The 21742-nt window shown below is 42.5% G+C and overlaps 1 protein-coding gene across 1 annotated transcript in view; it reads left to right on the top strand.

Moving 5' to 3' along the window:
- vwa8 (von Willebrand factor A domain containing 8) overlaps positions 1–21742 on the top strand; it is a 321854-nt gene that overhangs the window by 179155 nt on the left and 120957 nt on the right. Inside the window, exons 25-26 of the mRNA XM_052013855.1 lie at positions 2233–2438; positions 15847–15998. Coding sequence (XP_051869815.1) covers positions 2233–2438; positions 15847–15998 — 358 coding nt within the window. The remainder of the gene's footprint in view (positions 1–2232; positions 2439–15846; positions 15999–21742) is intronic.

The following is a 21742-nucleotide window of genomic DNA, read 5'->3' as shown; positions in this document are numbered from 1 at the left end:
ATTTTTCTCTACGTTAAACTTCATTTGCCTTCTGCCCACATTCCATGGCTGTCCATGTACTCCGGAAGTCTGTTAAAATCCTCCTCACTGTTTTACTATATTTCAGTTTCATGTGAAGACTTTGTAATCATTCCCCGCTAATTCATGAATGCATTTCAGGTAGAGTAGTGGTTTAAAACCTACTCATAACACCATACACAGTTGCTCTCTGGATTCTCAGCTAATTTTGTGGGCACTCAACTACTTCATGAACTAAGCTGTCATTGAGGTGGATTTGGTAATTGGTTTATTATTGTCACATGTACTGAGATACAGTGAAAAACTTTGTTTTGCATGCCATCCATACAGATCATTGCAAAACATGAATACATCAATTTCATTTATGTGTGAACACCTGTGTGATGCAGGCTACTCTTATGTTCTGTGAGTACGGCAGCAACTGTGACTCAGTTGTGTGTGGTCAGTTCACGGCTTACACTGACAAGTCTTCTCTTTCAAGACCCACTCAATTACACTCAGTATCCACACAGCCTCTGCTCCTTTAATGCCATGAGGTTAAACTTGCCTGTTTACATCCACATTCTCTGTGACTTCATTGGAGATCTTGATCAAATTTGCCAGGCGTGATTTAACAAATCTATAATGGACATCATATATTAACACACATTTTCAAGTGATAACCAATTTTGTCCACAGTTATGAGTTTTCCCTTTACTGATGTGAGGTTGATTGACCTATGGTTTACCTTATTTACTCTTTTCCTCATCTTTGAATACATGTGACATTTGCAGCTCTTCAGACTTTTGGTTCCAATGACATATCTAAGGGAAACTCCACAGTTTCTACCCTGACTCCGTAAACCAACCTGCATTGCAGCTTACCTGCACAGGGTGACTATAAAAAGTAGTAAAGTTACAAAAGGAAATACAAGAAAAATATCTTGCAAGGGACATCCAACAGGACATTCACTGTAGTACCAAATGCTCATCCAGATACTTCTCAAAGACTCAAATGCTCATCCAGATACTTCTCAAATGCTGTGGGAGTCCTTTCCCCCAACAGATGCTGCTTGACCAACGGAGTTCCTCCAGCAGATTGTTTTTTTAACTTCAGATTCCAGCATCTGCGGCCTCTTGTGTCTCCACTCTAGCTATTAGTCTTCTAAACTTCCTCTGAACCACTTCCAATGCATTAACATCCTTCCTTAAATAAGAATACTATGCATCATGCTCCAGATTTTCTTAACACTGCCCAATATAACTGAGTATAGCTTACCCCCCTTATTTTTGTATTCCATTCCCTTAACAATAAATGATCACATTCTGTTAACTTTGCCAAGTACTTGCTGTACCTCCACATTAGGTTTTAGTGAATCATGCACTAGGATACCCAGGACTCTGTACATCTCAGAGCTCTGTAATCTCTTACTATTTAAATAATATTTTTCTTCCTCTTGCCAAAGTGGACAATTTCACACATTTGCCAGATCTTTGCACACTCACTTAATCTTTGTGCATCGCTTTGTAGTCTGCTTATGTCCTCTTCACAACTTAACTTCCTATCTTTGTATCATCAGTGAATTTAAAAATATACCTTTGATGTCTTCATTCAAGCTATTTATATGAACTGTAAAAAAAACTGAGGTCCTAGCACCACTCCCTGTAGCACACCACTCTTTACATCTCGCCAGCTAGAAAAATAACATTTATGTCTACTCTTTGTTTCTTGTCAGCCAATCAATCTTCTCTCCACGCCGTTATGTAACCTCCTACACCATTAGTTTATTTTCCACAATAACCTTTGATGTGACACTTTATCAAATGCTGCTTTATTCCAAGGAATGTTTTAGTTATGATAAAATATTGCAGGATATTATGTTGTAGGGACCTGAAGCTACAATATGATATTCTTTCTCCATTGTTCACCCCTTCTACTTGCACATGGTATGTATTATTCCAGAAACATACACTTTTTCTCAGTGCGTGTTATTAGTGATAACAAAATAATGTATGAGCATACTAAGAGTCATTTTGCAGGAGCTAGCTCCAGAGAGGGAAAACGTAAATTGGAGTGCAGGTCATAAGTATGTCATATACAGTGCCATTTCTGTGACCCACTGCTCCAATTAGAAGGCCGCTAATGAGAGAGGGACCTTGTACAACTATCCCTCATGTAATTGGCATTCCGGTTGTTCTCTTAAAACAATGATTCTTTTTTTTCTTTTTTGGACAGGTGATATTTTTAGCTGCAGTGCAGTTGATAATCCTAAACCCCAATCTGAGCTTGCTATGCTTCGACAATATGGCCCTGATGTCCCAGAGCCAGTTCTTCAAAAGCTTGTGTCGGCCTTTGGCGAGTTGAGAGATATGGCTGATCAAGGAATCATAAGCTATCCATATTCAACAAGGGAGGTTGTCAATATTGTAAAACATCTACAGGTATGTGAGCTTAGCCAAAAGGCACTAAAATAGCTGTGGATAGGAACTTCAGGTTTAAAACATTCTCTTTACCAATCTCATCCTGCTGTCAAAAACATCTGAGATATAGTATTGTTGCCCTTTGGTATCTTTGCATAGTCACCGGAAAGAAATGCTGCTGAGAAATTATCCTTCTTGTATCTTTCTTTCTACTTCACATTCAACTGTATTAATTTTTCTCTTTACTATCCTGTCAGCAAGGTTACTCCCAATTGTTTACTGCCCTTTGATCAAAGAATCTGTTCACAATACCTGTTTTAATTTTGAACCTTGTTTAATTTGAAGCTCTCTGATGCTGCAGTCCAGTTTATTCCAAATTAATGTTTGCTGCATTTGGTTGTATTTTAAAAACTTAAGTGAACCGCCCCCCCCCCCCCCACCTTCTCCTTTCACACATTTTTTTTTGAACTGCTGTAATCTTGCCTCAGTTCTCAATAAGTTCCCATTTAGTTGAGGCTTGTTATGCCTTGATTTATACTTCTAGAGCACAGGAGGATGCAATTAAGCCTATTATGCCTGTGTGTGCTCCTTGAAAGATCTGCTAAATTCCTATTTGGCTTTCTTCCCATTGCATACAACTTCTTATATTTCCATGCATTTCCCTTTTGGAAGGGACTATTGAAATAAGTGACCATTGAATCTGATTGTACTGCCCTTCTAAGCAACACATTTTAGACCACAACTCACTCCCCCCATCCAACCTTAGTAATCTTAACTCTCTTGTCTGGGACCTGATCCTGGTCCACTGAAAATGGTTTACCCCAATGTATTCAGTCAAAACCCGATATAATTTTGCATATCTGTGAAACCTTTCCTCAGTATTCACTAATGTAAAGAGAGAAATCTCAGGTTCTCTGGTCAGACCAAATTCTCCAAGGCATTGACATCTTTCTTGCAGTATGGTGAGCAGAATTGGACAGGATACCAAACTAGCAGTTTATATGGGTTTGCACTCTAAGGATTTGCACGCTATCCCAGTTGCTTTTTTTTAAACAGGTTATCCACTAACCACCTTGCCACAGTCAAAGGATTTGTATATGTAGAAAACCCCAGGTCTCTGTATTTCTGCAATCACTTTAGAATTTTAATACTTCATTTATACAATCTCTTATTGTATCACCACTCTTTCTGTGTTGTATTTCATTTACTATGTGTCTGCCCATTCCACCATCTTGTGTATGCGGTTGAGAAACTGATTGGCATTCAGAAGAATTTGATTGTCCTTGCCTAGAACTGAGTGAAGAAATTTCTTCAAATCGCAGAACCTGAACATGCAGATACAGCATGCAATGGGAAAGTCAATTTTATGTTAGACTTTTATTACAAAGGAGACACAAGGTGCAGATGCTGGAATCTGGACCAATACACAAAATACTGGAGGAAATCAATAGGTCAGGCAGCATCCATGGAGAGAAATGGACAGTTGATGTTTCAAGTTGAGGTACAAGTGACAATAATAAACTGATACCAATCTGGACTCGATGAAAGGTCCAGATGAAGGGCCTTGACCCGAAACATTAACGGTCCATTTCTCTCCGTAGATGCTGCCTGATCCGCTGATTTCCTCCAGCATTTTGTATGTTGCTTTTACTACAAATGGTTTGGACTATCAGAGTAGAGAGATCCCAATGCAATTATATAGGACCTTGGCAAGACCATAGCTGGAGAATTGTGCAAACTTTTAACATCCTTTTCCAGGGAAGTATAAACTGGGCTTATGCAACAAAGGTTTCTCGCTTTGTTGGCTAAGCTGACTTTTAGGATGAAGGGATTTAACTATGAAGAGATTAAGTAGTTTTGGCCCTTATTCTTAGGGTTCAGAAGGTGAGAAATAACCTCATTGAAACTTATAAAAATGCATTAGGGCCTTGACAGGGTGCATGCTTGGGAGGATGTTTCCCCTGGCTGGGAAATCTAGAACTAGGGGCTCACTATCACAGGATAAGGATCGAGCAACTGAGGTATGAAGATATTTCTTCGCTCAATGATTTGTGAAGCTTGAATAAAAAGAAACATCTGAGGGATGTTGGAACTTTGAATCCAGGAATGCCTTGCACTTGCTGTTATCTAGCTCCTGGACATTCTCCTCGAACTGATTCTTTCTGGTAGGGAAGCCAAGAATCTCTTTACAAGTGATCATTCTGGTAGACTTCAGAGCTCTACATAGTTTGTGGTTTCTGTTAGCTCGGTTGTCTGTGAGGCGCAGTCTAAAAAGAGCTTCAGTGTTGATCTTCTCACAGGAACATCTCTGTTGCATTTGCACCAAATTAAATAAGTTTAAAAATGCATGAAATGATCAGGTCATTTATAAGTAATATATAGAAAGAAGCCTCCTGTGGAGCTGGTTTAGCACTTGGCCTCAGTCTGACACAATGAGTCTCACCTTTGTGGATGTTATATTTCCTTATGAAATAGAAGGAGGCCATTCAGTCCATTGTCGACACCTAGAGCATTCCCATCAATCCCATTCCCTGACTTATTTCCCTGTAACCCATTCTCTTACGTGCCCATTAATTTACCCTGATTCTCAACCAACCACCTACACTGGGGGTAGTTTACAGCAGCTAATTAACCTGCTAACCAGCACATTTCTTTCTTATCCATGTACCTGGCAGACTGCATCCAATATCTGCTCTACATTCAGTGACCCAAAGCTGCATACAAATTACATGATCCCTGGAAGCATTTGACATTAAGTTCAGAAGAACAGTAAATAGTCATTAGGGGAGCAGGAAGTTGAAAGAGAACATAGGTTAACTGAATGAGCGAAACTATAGCAAATGAATTACTAAATGAACTGGTGAAGGCACCCACCCCAGACCCAAGGAAAGAGAAATTGGCATGTTTGCTTTTGGGAAATGGGAACTATAGAGGGGTTTGTGGAGTACAAGTTCAAGTTTATTGTTTATTGTCATAGGCATATATATCCAGAGTATAAGTACCATGAAAGTCAGCTTTTTGCAGCAGCAGCACAGTACATTACAAATATGATGAACGTAAGTTAACATAGACTTAAATTAACATAAATTATACATAACTTACATGACAAAATGAACTAAAATAAACACATTAGTGCAAGTTGAGAGAGAAAAGGAATATAGACCGAAGTGGTGTTAGGGTTTTTCAGGTTGGCTCAAGAGCCTGATGGCAGTGGGGAAGAAGCTGTCGTTGAACCTTCAGGTGTGAGTCTTCAGGCTCCTGTACCCCCTGCCTGATGGCAGCATTGATGGCCCGGATGGTGGGGTCCTTAATGATGGATGTCGCCTTCCTGAGACATTGCCTCTTGTAGATACCCTCGATGGTGGGGAGAGCTGTACCCATGATGGAACTGGCTGAGTCCACCAGTCTCTGTAGCCTCTTGCATTCCTGTGCATTGGAGTTTCCATACCAGACCGTGATGCAACCAATCAGAATGTTTTCCATCGTTGAGATTGTGGTCACCAGTGAGATCCCGGAAACTTCTTCAATGGGAAGTGTTTTGTCCTGTTGAACTTTGGCTCAGGATCCCTTTTGATTTATCAGGAAAGAGGAGAGTTGCCAGAACTGTTTGAGTCAGTAGGAGGTTGCACTCCTAGGTTGGGTAAGAGCCTGGGCAGTGGTCAGGGACGGAAAATGTGGGGGCTCTGGATGTGATATTGCAGGAGCCTCGACCTTTGACCTTGTCCAACAATTGGTGCAGTTGGGTAACTTAGCAGTTAGTGCTGTTACCCCCATGGTTTCAGGAACCCAGGTTCAATCCTGGCCTTGGGTGCTGTCTGGGTGGAGTTTGCACATTCTCCCTGTGACCACGCGGGTTTCCCCCAGGTGCCCCAGTTTCCTCACATGTCCCAACAATGTGCTGGTAGGCTAATTGCTGCTGTAAATTACCCCTCAGAGTATGTGAGTGGCAAAAGAGGAGTTGATGCATACGTGTGTGAGAATAAATTGCAGGGCTAAAAGGAAATAGAGGGGAATGAGACTGATGGGATTGCTCTGCTGGAGGCTGGCATGGACCAATGGGCCAAATGGCCTCCTCTTGTGTTGTAGTAGGTGCCGGTCGCTGGTACAGATATCAGCAAAGGCTGTAGGGAATGTGCACAATTGATATTGTTCATTTGGGGAAGTGGATTATAGTAGTGGTGGTGGACAGTTTGGTCAGGTGGATAGGTAGCTTTGTGGGCTTTGACAGCCAATCAAGCTACATGACTGAATTGACTGAAGAAGCTTGTTAATGCCACTTACAATCACTCAAAAGCTATCCAAAGTTAAATATGCCCCTTAATGTTGTCAAAAATTATAAAAAAACACTCAGAGAAACTAGAAAACAATTAAATATGTTTAAGTGAAGTTAATTAGTTCAAAAAATATGTTAGGTTACCGGTAAGTCATTAATAGCTGCTGGGAGACCTTAAGAAGTTTGCACTTCACGGAAGGGTGTTAGGGTGCAGTGGAGGTGATGGCAGTCATCACCTCCATACTGACCAAGTTGGTTACCTGAGCTAGTCCCATTTGCCTGCGTTTGGCCCATATCCCTCTAAACCTTTTCTATCCATGAACCTGTCCAAATGTCTTTTAAATGCTGTAATTATACCCACCTCTACCATTTCCTCTGGCAGGTCGTTCTATATACCCACCAAACTCTGTGAAAAAGTTGCCCCTCAGGTCCCCTTTAAGTCTTTCCCCTCTCACCTTTAACCTATGCCCTCTAGTTTTAGACTCTCCTACCCTGGGAAAAAGACCACCTTATCTATGCCTCTTATGATGTTATAAACCTCTGTAAGGTCACCCCTCAGCCTTAGGCGCTCCAGAGAAAACAGTCCCAGCCTATCCAGTCTCTCCTTATAATTCAAGCCCTTTAGTCCTGGTAACATCCTTGTAAATCTTTTCTGCACCCTTTCCAGCTTAATGACATCTTTCCTATAGCTAGGCAACTTGAACTGTACACGATACTCCAAGTGTGGTCTCACCAACATCTTGTATAGTTGTAACATGACATCCCAACTCTTGTACTCAGTGCCCTGACCCTGAAGGCAAGCATGCCAAGCGCCTTCTTCACCACCCTTTCTACCTGTGAAACTACTTTAAGGGAACTTTGCACTTGTACCCCTAGGTCTCTCTGTTCTCACTCTCCAGGACCCTGCCATTTACTGTGTAAGTCCTGCCCTGGTTTACCAAAATGCAACACCTTGCACTTGTCTGAGTTAAACTGAACTGTAAAAGTTGTTGGGGGCACTCAAAAAAGTTGCTCAACAAAGAGGTTTTCGGAATTTCCTTCTGCTATTAGTTCTGCTTCGGTGTCAGTTTTGTACACAGAAGGCCATGGGTTGAGCCAGAGACCCAAACATAAAATCTAGGCTTACTCTGGTGTAGTTCTGGGCAAGCGTTGAAGGGACTGTCCTTTCGGTGAAATGTTCTCTCCAAACAGGGAGATTTAATAATCCTGTGCCACTATTTGAAGAAGACCATGAATTCTTTTTTGTTTCATACTGATTCCTCAATAAAAGTCCATTGTTTTGTGAAGAGTGGGCAAGTAACTTGTAATGTAGCCTAAATCACTATTGCAGTTATGTCTACAAAATTAATAATTAAACATAGTACAATATTGACTGTACCAAAAGCACTTCAGATACCAAATGCCAAGTACCAAGAGTGGCATCAAAGAGGGCAACAGGGTTATCCCCTTTGCTCATGAACAAGGACATTATGTTTTAACAGAGAAGTGAGTTCCCCTGATTTATGGTAGTTCAGCTGCACTGAACTGACTTTCAGTTCGATGGTGGTTGGTCTTCCCTTATGAAGTGATCCGTTCCATACATCTCATCCAAAGTTCTACAATCAGCAATAGCACTCAACCATTACATGATGTTGCCCAGTGTGTTGTAAGCAGTTAACCTCTACAAGTTAGTCAGGTAATGTTGAACAATGGAGCCGGATTCCCAATCTTGGAGCTTTGGTCGCTGGGTGTCCCAGTGACTTACTATTGATGGGGAAGCCTCACTGCAGGAGCACAGCTTTCAAACATTGGACCAAGAGCAGATTAATTCTTCCACTGAACTAGCTTCCCAAGAGCGCCTGGATAGTCTACAACCAAACAGCATGAATCCTCCATTTTTAGGTACTGCTCCCCCTGTCCCTTTTCTTTCTTCTCCTGATCTTTCTAGGTCCTCTCACATTCCCACTTCTTTCCAACACCCACCTCCCCACCCTCTATAACACTGTTTCTTTCCCCTACTCCATCTGCCCATCACCCATATACAGAGCTCCCCCCCCCCCACACTGTTCCCATCTGCCCACCATCCCTGCCTTATCTGGTTCTACTCTTCACCTTCCTTTCTCATCAGATCCCATCATCTGCAGCCCTTTGTTGCCTCCATCTATCACCTCCCAGCCTCTGTCACTATCTCCGCTCTTCCTTCCCCCACCGGACTCCATCTGCCAATCACCCCTCCTGACCTGGATCCACCAATCACCTGCCAGTGCTTGCTCCACCCCTCCTCCTCACCTCTACTCTTACAGTCCAGATGAAGGGTCTCGACCCAAAAAGTCAATTGTCCATTTCTCTCATTCAGTTCCCCCAGCAGCCCGTTTTTTTGCTCCAGATTCCAGTCTCTTTGGTCTCCTTTCCCCAAAAGTACTTTCCTCTGCCTAGTTTGTTTCACAATTGCTCCTGTCTAAATATTGTTGCTGTTGTGGTAATTGTTGTTTTCAAATTCATTGGAAGCATCGCAATTAATTTTCATTTACTTCAGCTAAAGTAATCCATTGAAGAGAAGGAATAATTACATTGAAGGAGCCATCTCATTTAATTCCAGATTTACTGAAGGACAGGAAGCTACAACTGGGATCATATTGTTAGGATTCACTGCAAAAATGTTATCACTTTAGGGAATTCAATTGCATTTATCTTCACAGCAATAAACATAATTGTACGTGAAGCTTCTACCTCAACAAACATTACCAAAAGCAGATGAAATGCTTTGAGACATGTGATGAGGCACTGTTTAAATCATGCACAGTCAGTCCTTAGTTGATTACATGATCAGAATAATGTGAATGATACCCAAATATCCTTAAGAATTAATGAAAGCAGTTAGGTAACAATAAAATGTGTCAAAAAAAGCACTATCAGTACAGCAAATAATAACCTAACCCAATTATGCCTATGTCCCAGGGAGACTTCATGAAGTGCAAACTTATGAGATCAGGGTACTCAACAATGCACAGTCTATCTCTACAATAGAAACAAGTCTTCACTCATAATCATAGTGAAGTGTCCAACCATTGGCTGTACTGCAGTACTAGCTCTGCAGTACTATAAATAGTATATCACCTTCTGTTCATCAAAATTTCATGAGGTTTACATTCAGTCATTCTCTGTACTCCAAAACATGATGGGATTCTTGTTATCTCCATGGGTCATGCCTGCAAGAAAATTAGCAAAGACGCCTGGGTTGGAACCTAAGATATTGCTTCTTGTTTACCTGCTGAAAACGTGACCTCAATTTCAAGCAATAAGTTTCAGCTGCAAACAAAACCAATTCCAGACTCTCAGTTTATAAGGCTCTTTAGTAACTTCAAGCTTGTAAGTTATATTTCGCTCTGAAGCAAATGTTAATTTATGTTTCCATGATATCGTTAGTAAGTTTAGTTGGAATCATAAACAAGAGCAATTTACATTTGGAGCACTTAGAATACTCTCAGAGCATCTGCCAAGGCAACTGACAAATTGCAAACAAGGCAACCTGCAAACAAGCAGCAAGCTATATGATAAGTAAACGAGGTGGATGTCAAATTAATTTTGATGTTGGTGGACAGAAAGTGTTGACTGGGAGAACTTCGTTGCATATCTTCAAATTTGGGTCTTCTGTATAAACCTGAGAGGCCAGACAGGCTCCTGGATTTAATATAGACACACGAGACTGCAGATGCTAGAATCTGTAGCAACAAACAAGATGCTGGAGGAACTCAGTAGGTCAGACAGCATCTGTGGAGGGAAATGGACAGTCGACGTTTCAGGTCGAGGCCCTTCATCTGGGCTTCATACGGGTCTCGACCCAAAACGTTGACTGTTCATTTCCCTCCACATATGCCGCCTGACCTGCTGAGTTCCTCCAGCATCTTGTTTGTTGCTCCTGGTTTAATATGTCATCCAGAAGTCATTACCCCTGAGGATTCATTGCTCCCTGAACACAATGCTGAATTGACAGCCCAGCTTATGTGATCAGTTTGTAAAATGGAATTTTGGATGCACAGTCTTCTGACTCAGCAGTGAGAGTGTTACCAGCTAAGATTAGTGAAGCTACTGCAGTAACATGACTGTCCACAATTCAAGGTATCCTTGGTCGTGTCTTGTCCAACGTGTTAGCCCAGAGTTTACTACAATGTTGCATCCTGTGAGAAACACTGTGAATTGAATTAAAACAGAGTGTTGGTTGGTTAATTAGAGGGACTGAGTACTTGGGATAATCAACAGGGACAAATATAAGGAGGGGTAACTGAAGAGGAGCAGCCAGTGAGGAGCGGACAGTGTGTGACTGGCTCAGGGTAGGAGTGGAGCTCTGAGGCTTTGGCTCGAGAGGCTTCGGCAAGCAGAGGCTGAGGAAGAGCTTGCACCCAGAGAGGTAAGGCCGGGTAAGTACCTTTATTTTAAATACTTAGAAGTAGGTAGTGATGGCAGCAGTTAGGGCAGTCGTGTGCTCCGTATGCAGTATGTGGGAAGTCAGGGACAGCACACTTGTCCCTGATGACTACACCTGTAAAAGGTACATCTGGCTGCAGCTCCTGACAAACCGAGTTAGAGAACTGCAGCTGGAGCTGGAGCTGGATGAACTTTGGATCATTCATGAGGCAGAGGCAGACATAGACAGGAGTTTCAGGGAGATAGTCACCCCTAAAAGTCAGGAGGCAGGTAACTGGGTGACTGTCAGAAAAGGGAAGGGGTATAGACAGAAAGAGCAGAGCACCCCTGTGGCCGTTCCCATCAACAATAAGTATACCATTTTGGATACTGCTGGTGGGGACAACCTACCAGGGACAAGTTGTAATGGTCACATCTCTGGCACCGAGGTGGTACCCTCAGCTCAGAAAGGAAGGAGGGAAAAAAGATAGGGAATTCGATAGTTAGGGGGACAGATAGGAGGTTCTGTGGGAGAGATCGAGACTCCCGGATGGTCTGTTGCCTCCCTGGTACCAGGGTCCGCGATATCTCAGATCGAGTTCTCGATATTCTTAGGATGTCGTGGTCCATGTAGGGACCAATGACGTGGATAGGAAGGAGGAGGAGGTCCTGCAGAGAGAGTTTAGAGAATTAGGTGCAAAGTTGAAGGACAGGACCTCCAGGGTTGCAATCTCAGGATTGCTACCCGTGCCACGTGCTAGTGAGGCTAGAAATAGGAGGATCATGCAGCTAAATACGTGGCTAAGAAGATGGTGCAGGAGGGAGGGCTTCATGTTCCTAGACAATTGGGCCTTGTTCTAGGGAAGGTGGGACCTGTTCCGACAGGACGGTTTGCACCTGAACTGGAGGGGGACTAACATACTTGCGGGTAGGTTTGCTAGTGCTGCTCCGGGGGGTTTAAACTAGTTTTGCGGGGGAGGGGAACCGGAGTGTTAAGGCAGATAGTGAGGTGGAGGAGGAAAATGGTCATGCGAGGACTGCAGGTATAGACAGAAATCAAAGGTTTGTATGTGATAGAAATGTTCTAAGGTGCATCTATTTCAATGCAAGGAATATTGTAGGTAAGGCAGATGAGCTTAGGGCATGGATTGGCACGTGGGGTTACGACATTACTGCTATTAGTGAGACCTGGTTGCAGGAGGGGCAGGACTGGCAGCTTAATGTTCCGGGATTCTGTTGTTTCAGATGTGATAGAGGGGGAGGGATGAAAGAGGGAGGAGTGGCATTACTAGTCAGGGAAAATATCACAGCTGGGCGTAGACAGGACGGCCCGAAGGGCTTGTCTACAGAGGCCATATGGGTGGAGCTGAGGAACAGGAAAGGTGTGGCCACACTAATAGGGTTGTATTATAGACCGCCCCATAGAGAGAATTAGAGGAACAAATCTGTCGTGAGATAGCAGACCGATGTAAGAAACAGAAAGTAGTAATAGTAGGGGATTTTAACTTTCCACATATTGACTGGGACTCCCACACTGTGAAAGAGCTGGATGGCTTAGAATTTGTCAAATGTGTTCAGGAAAGTTTTCTAAATCAATATATAGAGGTACCAACGAGAGAGAATGCAATACTTGATCTCTTATTAGGGAACCAGACAGGTCAGGTGACAGAAGTATGCGTAGGTGAGCATTTTGGGTCCAGTGACCATAATGTCATTGGTTTCAAGTTAATTATGGATAAGGATAGATCTGGTCCTCAAGTTGAGGTTCTAAATTGGAGAATGGCCAATTTTGTGGAAATGAGAAAGGATCTAGGAAAAGTGGATTGGGATAAGTTGTTTTCTGGCAAGGATGTGTTCAGTAAGTGGAAGGCCTTCAAAGATGAAATTTTGAGAGTGCAGAGTTTGCATGTTCCTGCCAGGTTAAAGGCAAAGTTAACAAGCATAGGGAACCTTGGTTTTCAAAAGATATTGGTGCTCTGGTTAAGAAAAAGAGAGAGGTGTATAGCAGGTATAGGCAACTAGGAAAAAATGAGGTACTTGAAGAGTATAGAAAATGTAAGAAAATACTAAAAAAGGAAATCAGGAAGGCAAAAAGATGACATGAGGCTGCTTTGGCAGATAATGTGAAGGTAAACCCAAAGGGTTTCTGCAAGTATATGAAGAGTAAAAGGATAGTAAGGGACAAAATTGGTTCCCTAGAAGATCAGTGTGGATGTCTATGTGTGGAGCCTCAGGAGATGGGGGAAATCTTAAACAGTTTTTTTGCATCAGTATTTACTCAGGAAACGGGCATAGAGGATATGGAAGGAAGGGAAACAAGCAGTAGGGTCATGGAACATATAGAGATTAAAGAGGAGGAGGTGCTTGCTGCTTTACAGCGAATAAAGGTAGATAAATCCCCTGGGCCTGACAAGATATTTCCTCGGACCTTGAGAGAGACTAGTGTAGAAATTGCAGGGACCCTGGCAGATATATTTAAAATGTCCTTAGCCACGGGTGCGGTGCCGGAGGACTGGAGGGTAGCTCATGTTCTTCCGTTGTTTAAAAAAGGCTCTAAAAGTAAACCAGGTAATTACAGGCTGGTGAGCCTGACATCACTAGTAGGTAAATTATTGGAAGGTGTTCTGAGAGATCGGATATACAAGTATTTGGACAGCCAAGGGCTGATTAAGGATAGTCAGCATGGCTTTGTGCATGGTAGATTGTGTTTAACGAATCTTGTAGAATTTTTTGAGGAGGTTACCAAGAAAGTAGATGAAGGAAAGGTGGTGGATGTTGTCTACATGGACTTTAGTAAGGCCTTTGACAAGGTCCCACATGGGAGGTTAGTTCATAAGGTTCAGTCACTAGGTATCCATGGAAAGGTTGTAAACTGGATTCGAAATTGGCTGTGTGGGAGGAGACAGAGTGGTAGTGGATGATTGTTTCTCAGACTGGAGGCCTGTGACGAGTGGTGTGCCTCAGGGATCATTGTTGGGTGTCATTGTTGTTTGTTGTCTATATTTAGATCTAGATGATAATGTGGTAAATTGGATCATTAAGTTTGCGGATGACACTAAGATTGGAGGCGTAGTGGACAGCGAGGAAGAATTTCAAAGCTTGCAGAGGGATCTGAACCAACTGGAAGAATGGGCCAGAAAATGGCAGATGGAATTTAATGCAGACAAGTGTGAGGTGTTGCATTTTGGAAGGACAAATCAAGGTAGGACATACACAGTAAATGGTAGGGCACTGAGGAGTGTGGAGGAACAAAGGGATCTGGGAGTTCAGATACATAATTCCCTGAAAGTGGCGTCACAGGTAGACAGGGTTGTAAAAAAGGCTTTTGGCATCCTGGCATTCATAAATCAAAGTATTGAGTATAGGAGTTGGGATGTTATGGTGAGGTTGTATAAGTCACTGGTGAGGCCAAATTTGGAGTATTGTGTGCAATTCTGGTCACCTAACTATAGGAAGGATATCAGTAAGATTGAAAGAGTGCAGAGGAGATTTACAAGAATGTTGCCAGGTCTTCAGGAGTTGAGTTACAGGGAAAGATTGAACAGGTTAGGACTTTATTCCTTAGAGCGTAGAAGAATGAGGGGAGATTTGATAGAGGTTTACAAAATTATGAGAGGCATAGACAGAGTTAATGCAAGTAGGCTCTTTCCACCTAGATTAGGAGAGATAAGTACGAGAGGACATGGCTTTAGGGTGAAAGGGGAAAGGTTTAGGGGGAACATTAGGGGGAACTTGTTCACTCAGAGAGTGGTGGGAGTGTGGAATGGGCTGCGATCTGATGTAGTAAATGCGGGTTCGCTCTTAAGCTTTAAGAATAAATTGGATAGATACATGGACGGGAGAAGTCTGGAGGGTTATGGACTGGGTGCAGGTAAGTGGGACTAGCGGAATAACGTTTCGGCATAGACTAGAAGGGTCGAATGGCCTGTTTTCTGTGCTGTAGTGTTCTATGGTTCTATGATTCTAACTGTTTTCCCACCTTGCGATCTTTGCACAGCACATTGGTCACGCCATAACAATGTGAAGTTTCATCAGAAACCTCTTCAATGTTGTGCCCAATGGTCTTTCAAGTTAACCAATGAAACTAAAGAATGGGAAAGGAAACAATAAATGACAGCAAATGAATTACGATGAACTTAAGAATCAAATCTGATGCAAAAAGAGAAATAAGAGGGAAAGAAAGAGTAGATTAAAACAGAGGAAGGAAGGAAAGATTTATAAAGAACAAGCAGTTGCGTTTGTGAATTAGTGCATTGGTCTTTGAGGTTAATGAGTGGGTGAAAATCACAACCACTTTTGCTAGACATGGTAGTCCAAAATTATTTTTTGAAGGAAGCTTCTTATTTCTACTTCTGGTGGTGGAAGCTGTTAGTTCATTACTCTTATATGAATATTAGGCCTCTTATTTTACTGGTCCAGTTCTGAATTATGTTTCCAATATATTTTAACTGCACTGTGTCTCAGGAGGTTTCATTGGCAGAGGAACCAGTAACCCGGTTAATACCGAGCACTACTCTCAAACACACAGCATTTATTACTATAATGGGTAATTGTTTCTAATTTTAAGCACAATACTGATTGTTTCATCAGAAACCAATGGGCTGATAATTAAAATACACATTTAATTTTCAGAAATAGTGCGCATCTTTTTCTCAGGAAATTATTCAAGCTGCTGTATAAACTGGATCAAAGTTTGAAACTCACATAGATTGAAGTATGATGTGTCAATGGAAATTTTGCAGGACTTTTTATTTGTTCTATGTTCCTCCACAGAAATTCCCCACTGAGGGACTTGCAAATGTGGTCCGGAATGTGTTTGACTTTGATTCCTACAATGGCGAAATGCGTGAAATCCTAATCAACACGTTGCACAAGCATGGGATCCCAATAGGAGCCAAGCCTACTGATGTACAGCTGGCCAAGGAGTAAGCTCAATATGTTAACTTCTAACTGAACTGAAAAGACCATATTGCATTGTTTACTGGTACTTATCATATGCTGCTCATCAATTAGAGACCGCCAGAGAGTTGGACTGAGCTTTCAACTCTTGTAACTAATGATCTTAAGTTATCCACCAAGTGTTTAGTAGACAATTTGACTTGGGCATATGCAAATCATCTCCAATAAAGGGAAATATTTGTTTCTTCACTGGGTTTGTGTGTCTGTCCTTGTTTCAGAATTAACTGGCATTTATTAAACCATTGCACATCGTAATTTTTTTGGGCCTTTCTTTAATCATCTGATGTAACTGGACAAATGTAAGAAATGCTGGACACTATTAATGCACGGTACTTTCTGGAGCCTAAAAAAATTATCATTTTCCAATGCAAAGGTTCTGCTGCAATCCACCAATTATTAACTATCCAGCTAACAATGATATAACTTATCACCTTCTTATACAAATGTCCTAAATTGAGAAACCCAGAGTTTTAGTTAAGTATTTTTAGTTGGTGTATTTTAATGTGTTAATTTTATCACTGCCACAGTAAAAAAAAGAGAAGAAACAAGTATTTTTCTTGAAATGGATGACAGGAAGTTGTTTTTATTTATCTTCAGTAAATGTTGGACTAATTTTTCCTCTGCTATCAACTGCCTGAGTTCCAATGCACTTGGCAGCCCTAAATATCTCGAGTTCTGAAACTCGATTAGTGACTTGAGCGAAAACAGGTATATTGGTGCATTTGGTGTTGATAAGCTCTAAGCAACTGGAAATGTGATGAGATACCCAATATATTGTCTGCTGAGAGCAACAATGAGATTAATGGGCTAACTGCACCCAGCATGAGCAATCTATGAACAAACTGAGTGCTGTTAACGTAGTATGCAGAAGGGAAAAGGGGAAAAAGATGGAAAAGGAAGGGGTAACACATTACTGCATCACCTACACCTGAGTAGTGTCCCACTCCAGTTTCTGAAGAGGAAACCACATTGCAGGTGTGTAAAATCATAAGGGAACATAAATAGCGTGAATGCACACAGTCTTTTTCCCAGGGAAGGGAAATCAAAAACTTAAGGGCATATGTTTAAGGGGAGAGGGGAAAGGTTTAAAATGGACCTGAGGGGCAACTTCTTCATGCAGAGGGTGGTGCGTATTTAGAACAAGCTGCCAGAGGAAGTGGTTGAGGCAGGTACAGTAACAGCGTTTAAAAGACACTTGGACAGGTACATGGTTAGGAAAGGTTTAGAGGGATATGGGCCAAATGCAGGTAAATGGGACAAGCTTAGATGGGAATCTTGGTCGGCATGAATAAGTTGGGCTGAAGGGCCTGGTTTTGTGCTGTATTATGTCATCAACTTGTACCATTTCTGATGGCTTACATTGTTGTCCTCCCTCCCACTCTTGGCATCTCAAGAACTTCCAGCACTCTTCACTAGTTACTGCTGGCATCAGGAAGCCTGAACCCTGGAGGTTTCAAGCATGTCAGAGCTGTTCTGGTTTGCATTTAAACTCAAACAATGGTGATTCCAGAAACCACTGGACTGAAAATCAATGTATGTTGAATTTACAGCACAGAAACAGGTCACTTCACCATTTGTATCATTGATGGTCCACCCCGGCTTCTCCCATCGGAGTTCCTGCACATTCTGCTACTGCTTTCTCCTTACTGTACTTGAAGAGCTTTCCCTTGAATGTCCCTGATCACTGCCTCAACTACTTTATCGGGTTTGAAGCTCCACATTTTACTTTAGAACATAGAACAGTAGAGCAGAGGAACAGGCCTTTCGGCCCACGATGTTGTGCCAAACTAATTAAGCTAATAATGCCTAAACACTAATCCCTTCTGCCTGCACATGGTCCATATCCTCCATTCTCTGCATGTTCATGTACCTATCTAAGAGCCTCTTAAACACCTCTATCATATCTGCCTCCACCACCAACCCTGGCAGCTCGTTCCACGCACCCACCATTCTCTGTGTAAAAAAACTTTCCCCGCACATCTCCTTTGAACTTTCCCCCTCTCACCTTAAATGCATGCCCTCTATTATTAGACATTTCTACCCTGGGGAAAAGATCCTGGCTGTTTACCCTATCTATGCCTCTCATAATTTTATAAACTTTTGTCAGGTCTCCCCTCACCTCTGACGCTCCTGAGAAAACAACCGTAGTTTGTCCAACTTCTCCTTATAGCACATGCCCCCATTGCTGCCAAACTGTGATGATGCATATGCCGACTACATAATTTAACTTCGGTGAGAGAATAGTGGCTCTTTCAGTTGTCTGTATTATGCACTGCTCTTCTTGGTGTAAAAAAAAGCTTGCATCTGTAGAGTACCTTCCTGCTTCTCAGGCTATTTTGAACCACGTTCCATTCAGTGAATTATTTTTGAGGTGTTCATAGTCCAGAGTGTTGCATACGCAGTCAGAGGAATGATAACCAATCTCTTGTTTGAGGCAGACTGTTGCCAGGATACCAGAGATCTTCCCCTCTGTAAATGGGACCTTTAATGTGGCTTCTGGGACCAAAGGAGACTTGTGTATTGTAATGGAATAACAGTATCATGTGGAATGTGCTGCCCCTGGTGGTGATGCATTGGCCGAGATGTAGACCAGGCCTGGTGGATTATCCCATCCAAAAGGGGATTCAAAGTAGGACTGGTGTGCCACACACTGAGATGGGCTGCTGCAGATTGTCACTGAGTCAGTTCTAATAGAGAGTAACCACTGAGATAGCGGAGACACAAGAGGTTGCAGATGCTAGAATCTGGAACAACACTCAATCTGCTGGAGGAACTCAGCAGGTTGAGCAGCATCTGTTGGGGGGGGGGGGGGGGCGCGGGGGAGCGGAATGGACAGTTGACGTTTTGGCTCGAGAACCTGCATCAGGGCTGATACTGAAGAGGGAAGATAGGTGGTATAAGGAGGAGAGGGGGATGGACGAGACAGTGGCCAGTAGGTGGACTGAGCAGGGGTGCAGGATAATGGGCAGAAGGAGCAGGTGGGGGAGGGGTGAAGTTGGGAGACAGAAGCAGGCAGGTGATAGATGGAGGCAGGCAAGGGAAAAAGAAGTAGCAGGTGGAGCCAGGTGGGGTGGGGAGAGAGTGAAGGTAGAAGCAGAGGCTGGAGGGTGATAAGCAGGGGCACAAAGGCTACAAGTGCTGGAATCTGATAAGAAAGGTGATACAGGAACCATTATCACCTTCCTTCCTTGTCCGAGACACAGTCCCGATGAAAGGCGGACGTCAAAAAGAAAAAAAAACTGCAGGTGCTCATGAAAGATAATCAACCTGGAATATTGAACTCTGTTGCTCTCTCCACAGATGCTGCCTGACCTGCTGAGTGTTTCTGGCATTTTCTGGTTTTATTTCAGACTTGCAGCATCTGCATTTTCTTTTACTTTTTTGAGATTGTACTTTGGCCTCATTCTCAATTTGTAGCAAGTACAGGGGTTCAGTTTAATTTTACAGAAAGAGTACTTCGGTTGTTCTACTCATGTCTAAGGTGGATGCAGATTCCACAAAGTAAGAGATTACAGAAATTTCTGTCCACCATTCTATGAAAGTAAACCAGAAGTAAATCTGTCATGGCTGTTGGTAGTATGTCTCCACAATAATCAAAAGTCTTTCTTCAGTCTCCGTCCCTCAGTGTCAAGGATGACTTACTTCCATTCCAGTTCTTTGTGTTATGAGGTAGCTGATGAGGCCAATGAGAGTCACTGCCATTGGGGTAGCAAGTGTTTGATGGGACGGGTGAACGAGAAGCCTAGGAGGTGAGATGCACCTTCCAATATTTACCCTGGGCTTCTCGAAAAAAAAAGTCTTAAGGTTCCCAGAAGTCTCAAGGTTCCCATTGCAAATCCTCCTCCTCCATTTTGTGGGACCACTGACCAGGATTCCCATTGGGAGGAATCAATTGAGGAAGAGCTAGGTGATGATCTACCCTATGGTTGTCCATGCTAACCAAGTAGCAGGAAGGGAACTATCCTATGAGAGTTGAAGAATATTCAACAATAACCACAGTGGGAGTTAACGCTGGCATTTAGCTTGACAGCATACCTTTAAGTTACTTCCTGGTTCTCTAACTTGTGTTATCAAGTATTTGCAGATAGTTTGATTCCTGCTCCAGCTTCTACTGTGAACAAGCACGTACTCTGGGACGGTTGATTGTAGTTTTCACAATGTCATTTATAAACTACGTAGAGGCTAACTCAACCCCACACACCCAGTTTCTCAACTTCTCCCCCCACTCTGGACATTGAATCAAGATTAAGAGCTTTTAGTAAGAAAATTAGTTTATTATTGTCACATGTACCAAGGTACAGTGAAAAACATTGTTTTGCGTGCCATCCATACAGATCATTTCATCACATCAGTGTAGTGAGGTAGTACAAGAGAAAGCAATAAAAGAATGCAGAATAAAGTGTTGCAGTTACAGAGAAAGTGCAGTGTGGGCAGACAATAAGATGCAAGGCCATGACAAGGTAGATTGTGAGGTCAAGAGTCCATCTTATCATACTAGGGGACTGTTCAATAATCATAACAGCAGAATTGAAGCTGTCCTTGAGCCTGGTGGTATATGCTTTCAGGCTTTAGTTTCTTCTGCCCGATGGGAAGGGGGAGAAGAGAGAACGTCCGGGATGGGTGGGGTCTTTGATTACGTTGGCTGCTTTACCAAGGCAGTGAGAAGTGTAGACAGAGCCAATTAAATGAAAGAGGATGCTGAAAGTGGTAGTAATTCGAATGTCCCTACAGAGCTGTGTCATCTGAAACAAAAAGAGTAGATGCAGGGCTGTTGAGTGTACACCTGTAGGCAATTGTGGGGGGGGGGGGGGGGGGGGGGGGGGGGGGGTGGCAGTGTGTATATGAGAAAAGTGCATTCATTGAAATGGTTCAAAGCAATTCCATTTTTAAAGCGGATGAAATGCCAAATTCTTCATACTGACAGATACATTAATTCAGTAACCAAAAGCTGACTATCGAATAGAAATTACAGAAAATCAGCAACTTCCATCTCCACCAACACTCTGCTTTCAGAGTCATGGATTGTACAATACAGAAACAATCCCTTCAGCCCATTGCGTCAATGCTAACCATCATGCCTATCCATTGCTAATCCCACTTTCCTGCATTAATTCCCTCTTTGTCTATGTCCTGCTCATTCAGGCACCTGTCCAGATGCCTCTTAAGTGTTACTGTTTCTGCCTCCAGCACCTCCTCTGGCAGCTCATTCCAGGTACCAACTACTCTTTGTTTGAAAAATTTACCCCTCAGGTCCTCTTTAAACATCGTCTCTCTCATCTTAATCCTATGCCTGATACTTTTAGAGACCCCTTCCATGGGAAACAGACACTGGCTATTTATCCTATGTCTCTCATAATGTTATATTCTATCCTGTCACCTTTCAACCTCCTTCACTCCAGGGAAAACAGTCCAAGCCTATCCAATCTCTCCTTATAACTCCAGCCCTCCAATCCAGGCAACATCTTTGTGAATCTTTTCTGTACCCTTTCTAGCTTAACCACATTCTTCCTATAGTAAGGTGACCAGAACTGCACACAATATTCCAAGTGCAGTCTAACCTACATTTTGTACAACATAGTGTCCCAACTTTTATACTCCATGCTTCAACAGATGAAGGCAAGCAGACCATATGCTTTCCTCACAACCCTGTCTACTTGTGTTCCCATTTTCAGGGAAATATATATTCTTTTCAACCACATTCCCCTGACAC

This window comes from Pristis pectinata, chromosome 4 (genome assembly GCF_009764475.1).
Source record: "Pristis pectinata isolate sPriPec2 chromosome 4, sPriPec2.1.pri, whole genome shotgun sequence".
Lineage (NCBI taxonomy): Eukaryota > Metazoa > Chordata > Chondrichthyes > Rhinopristiformes > Pristidae > Pristis > Pristis pectinata.
The sequence above is the reverse complement of the archived record's forward strand: the minus strand, read 5'-3'. Positions and strand labels throughout refer to the sequence as shown.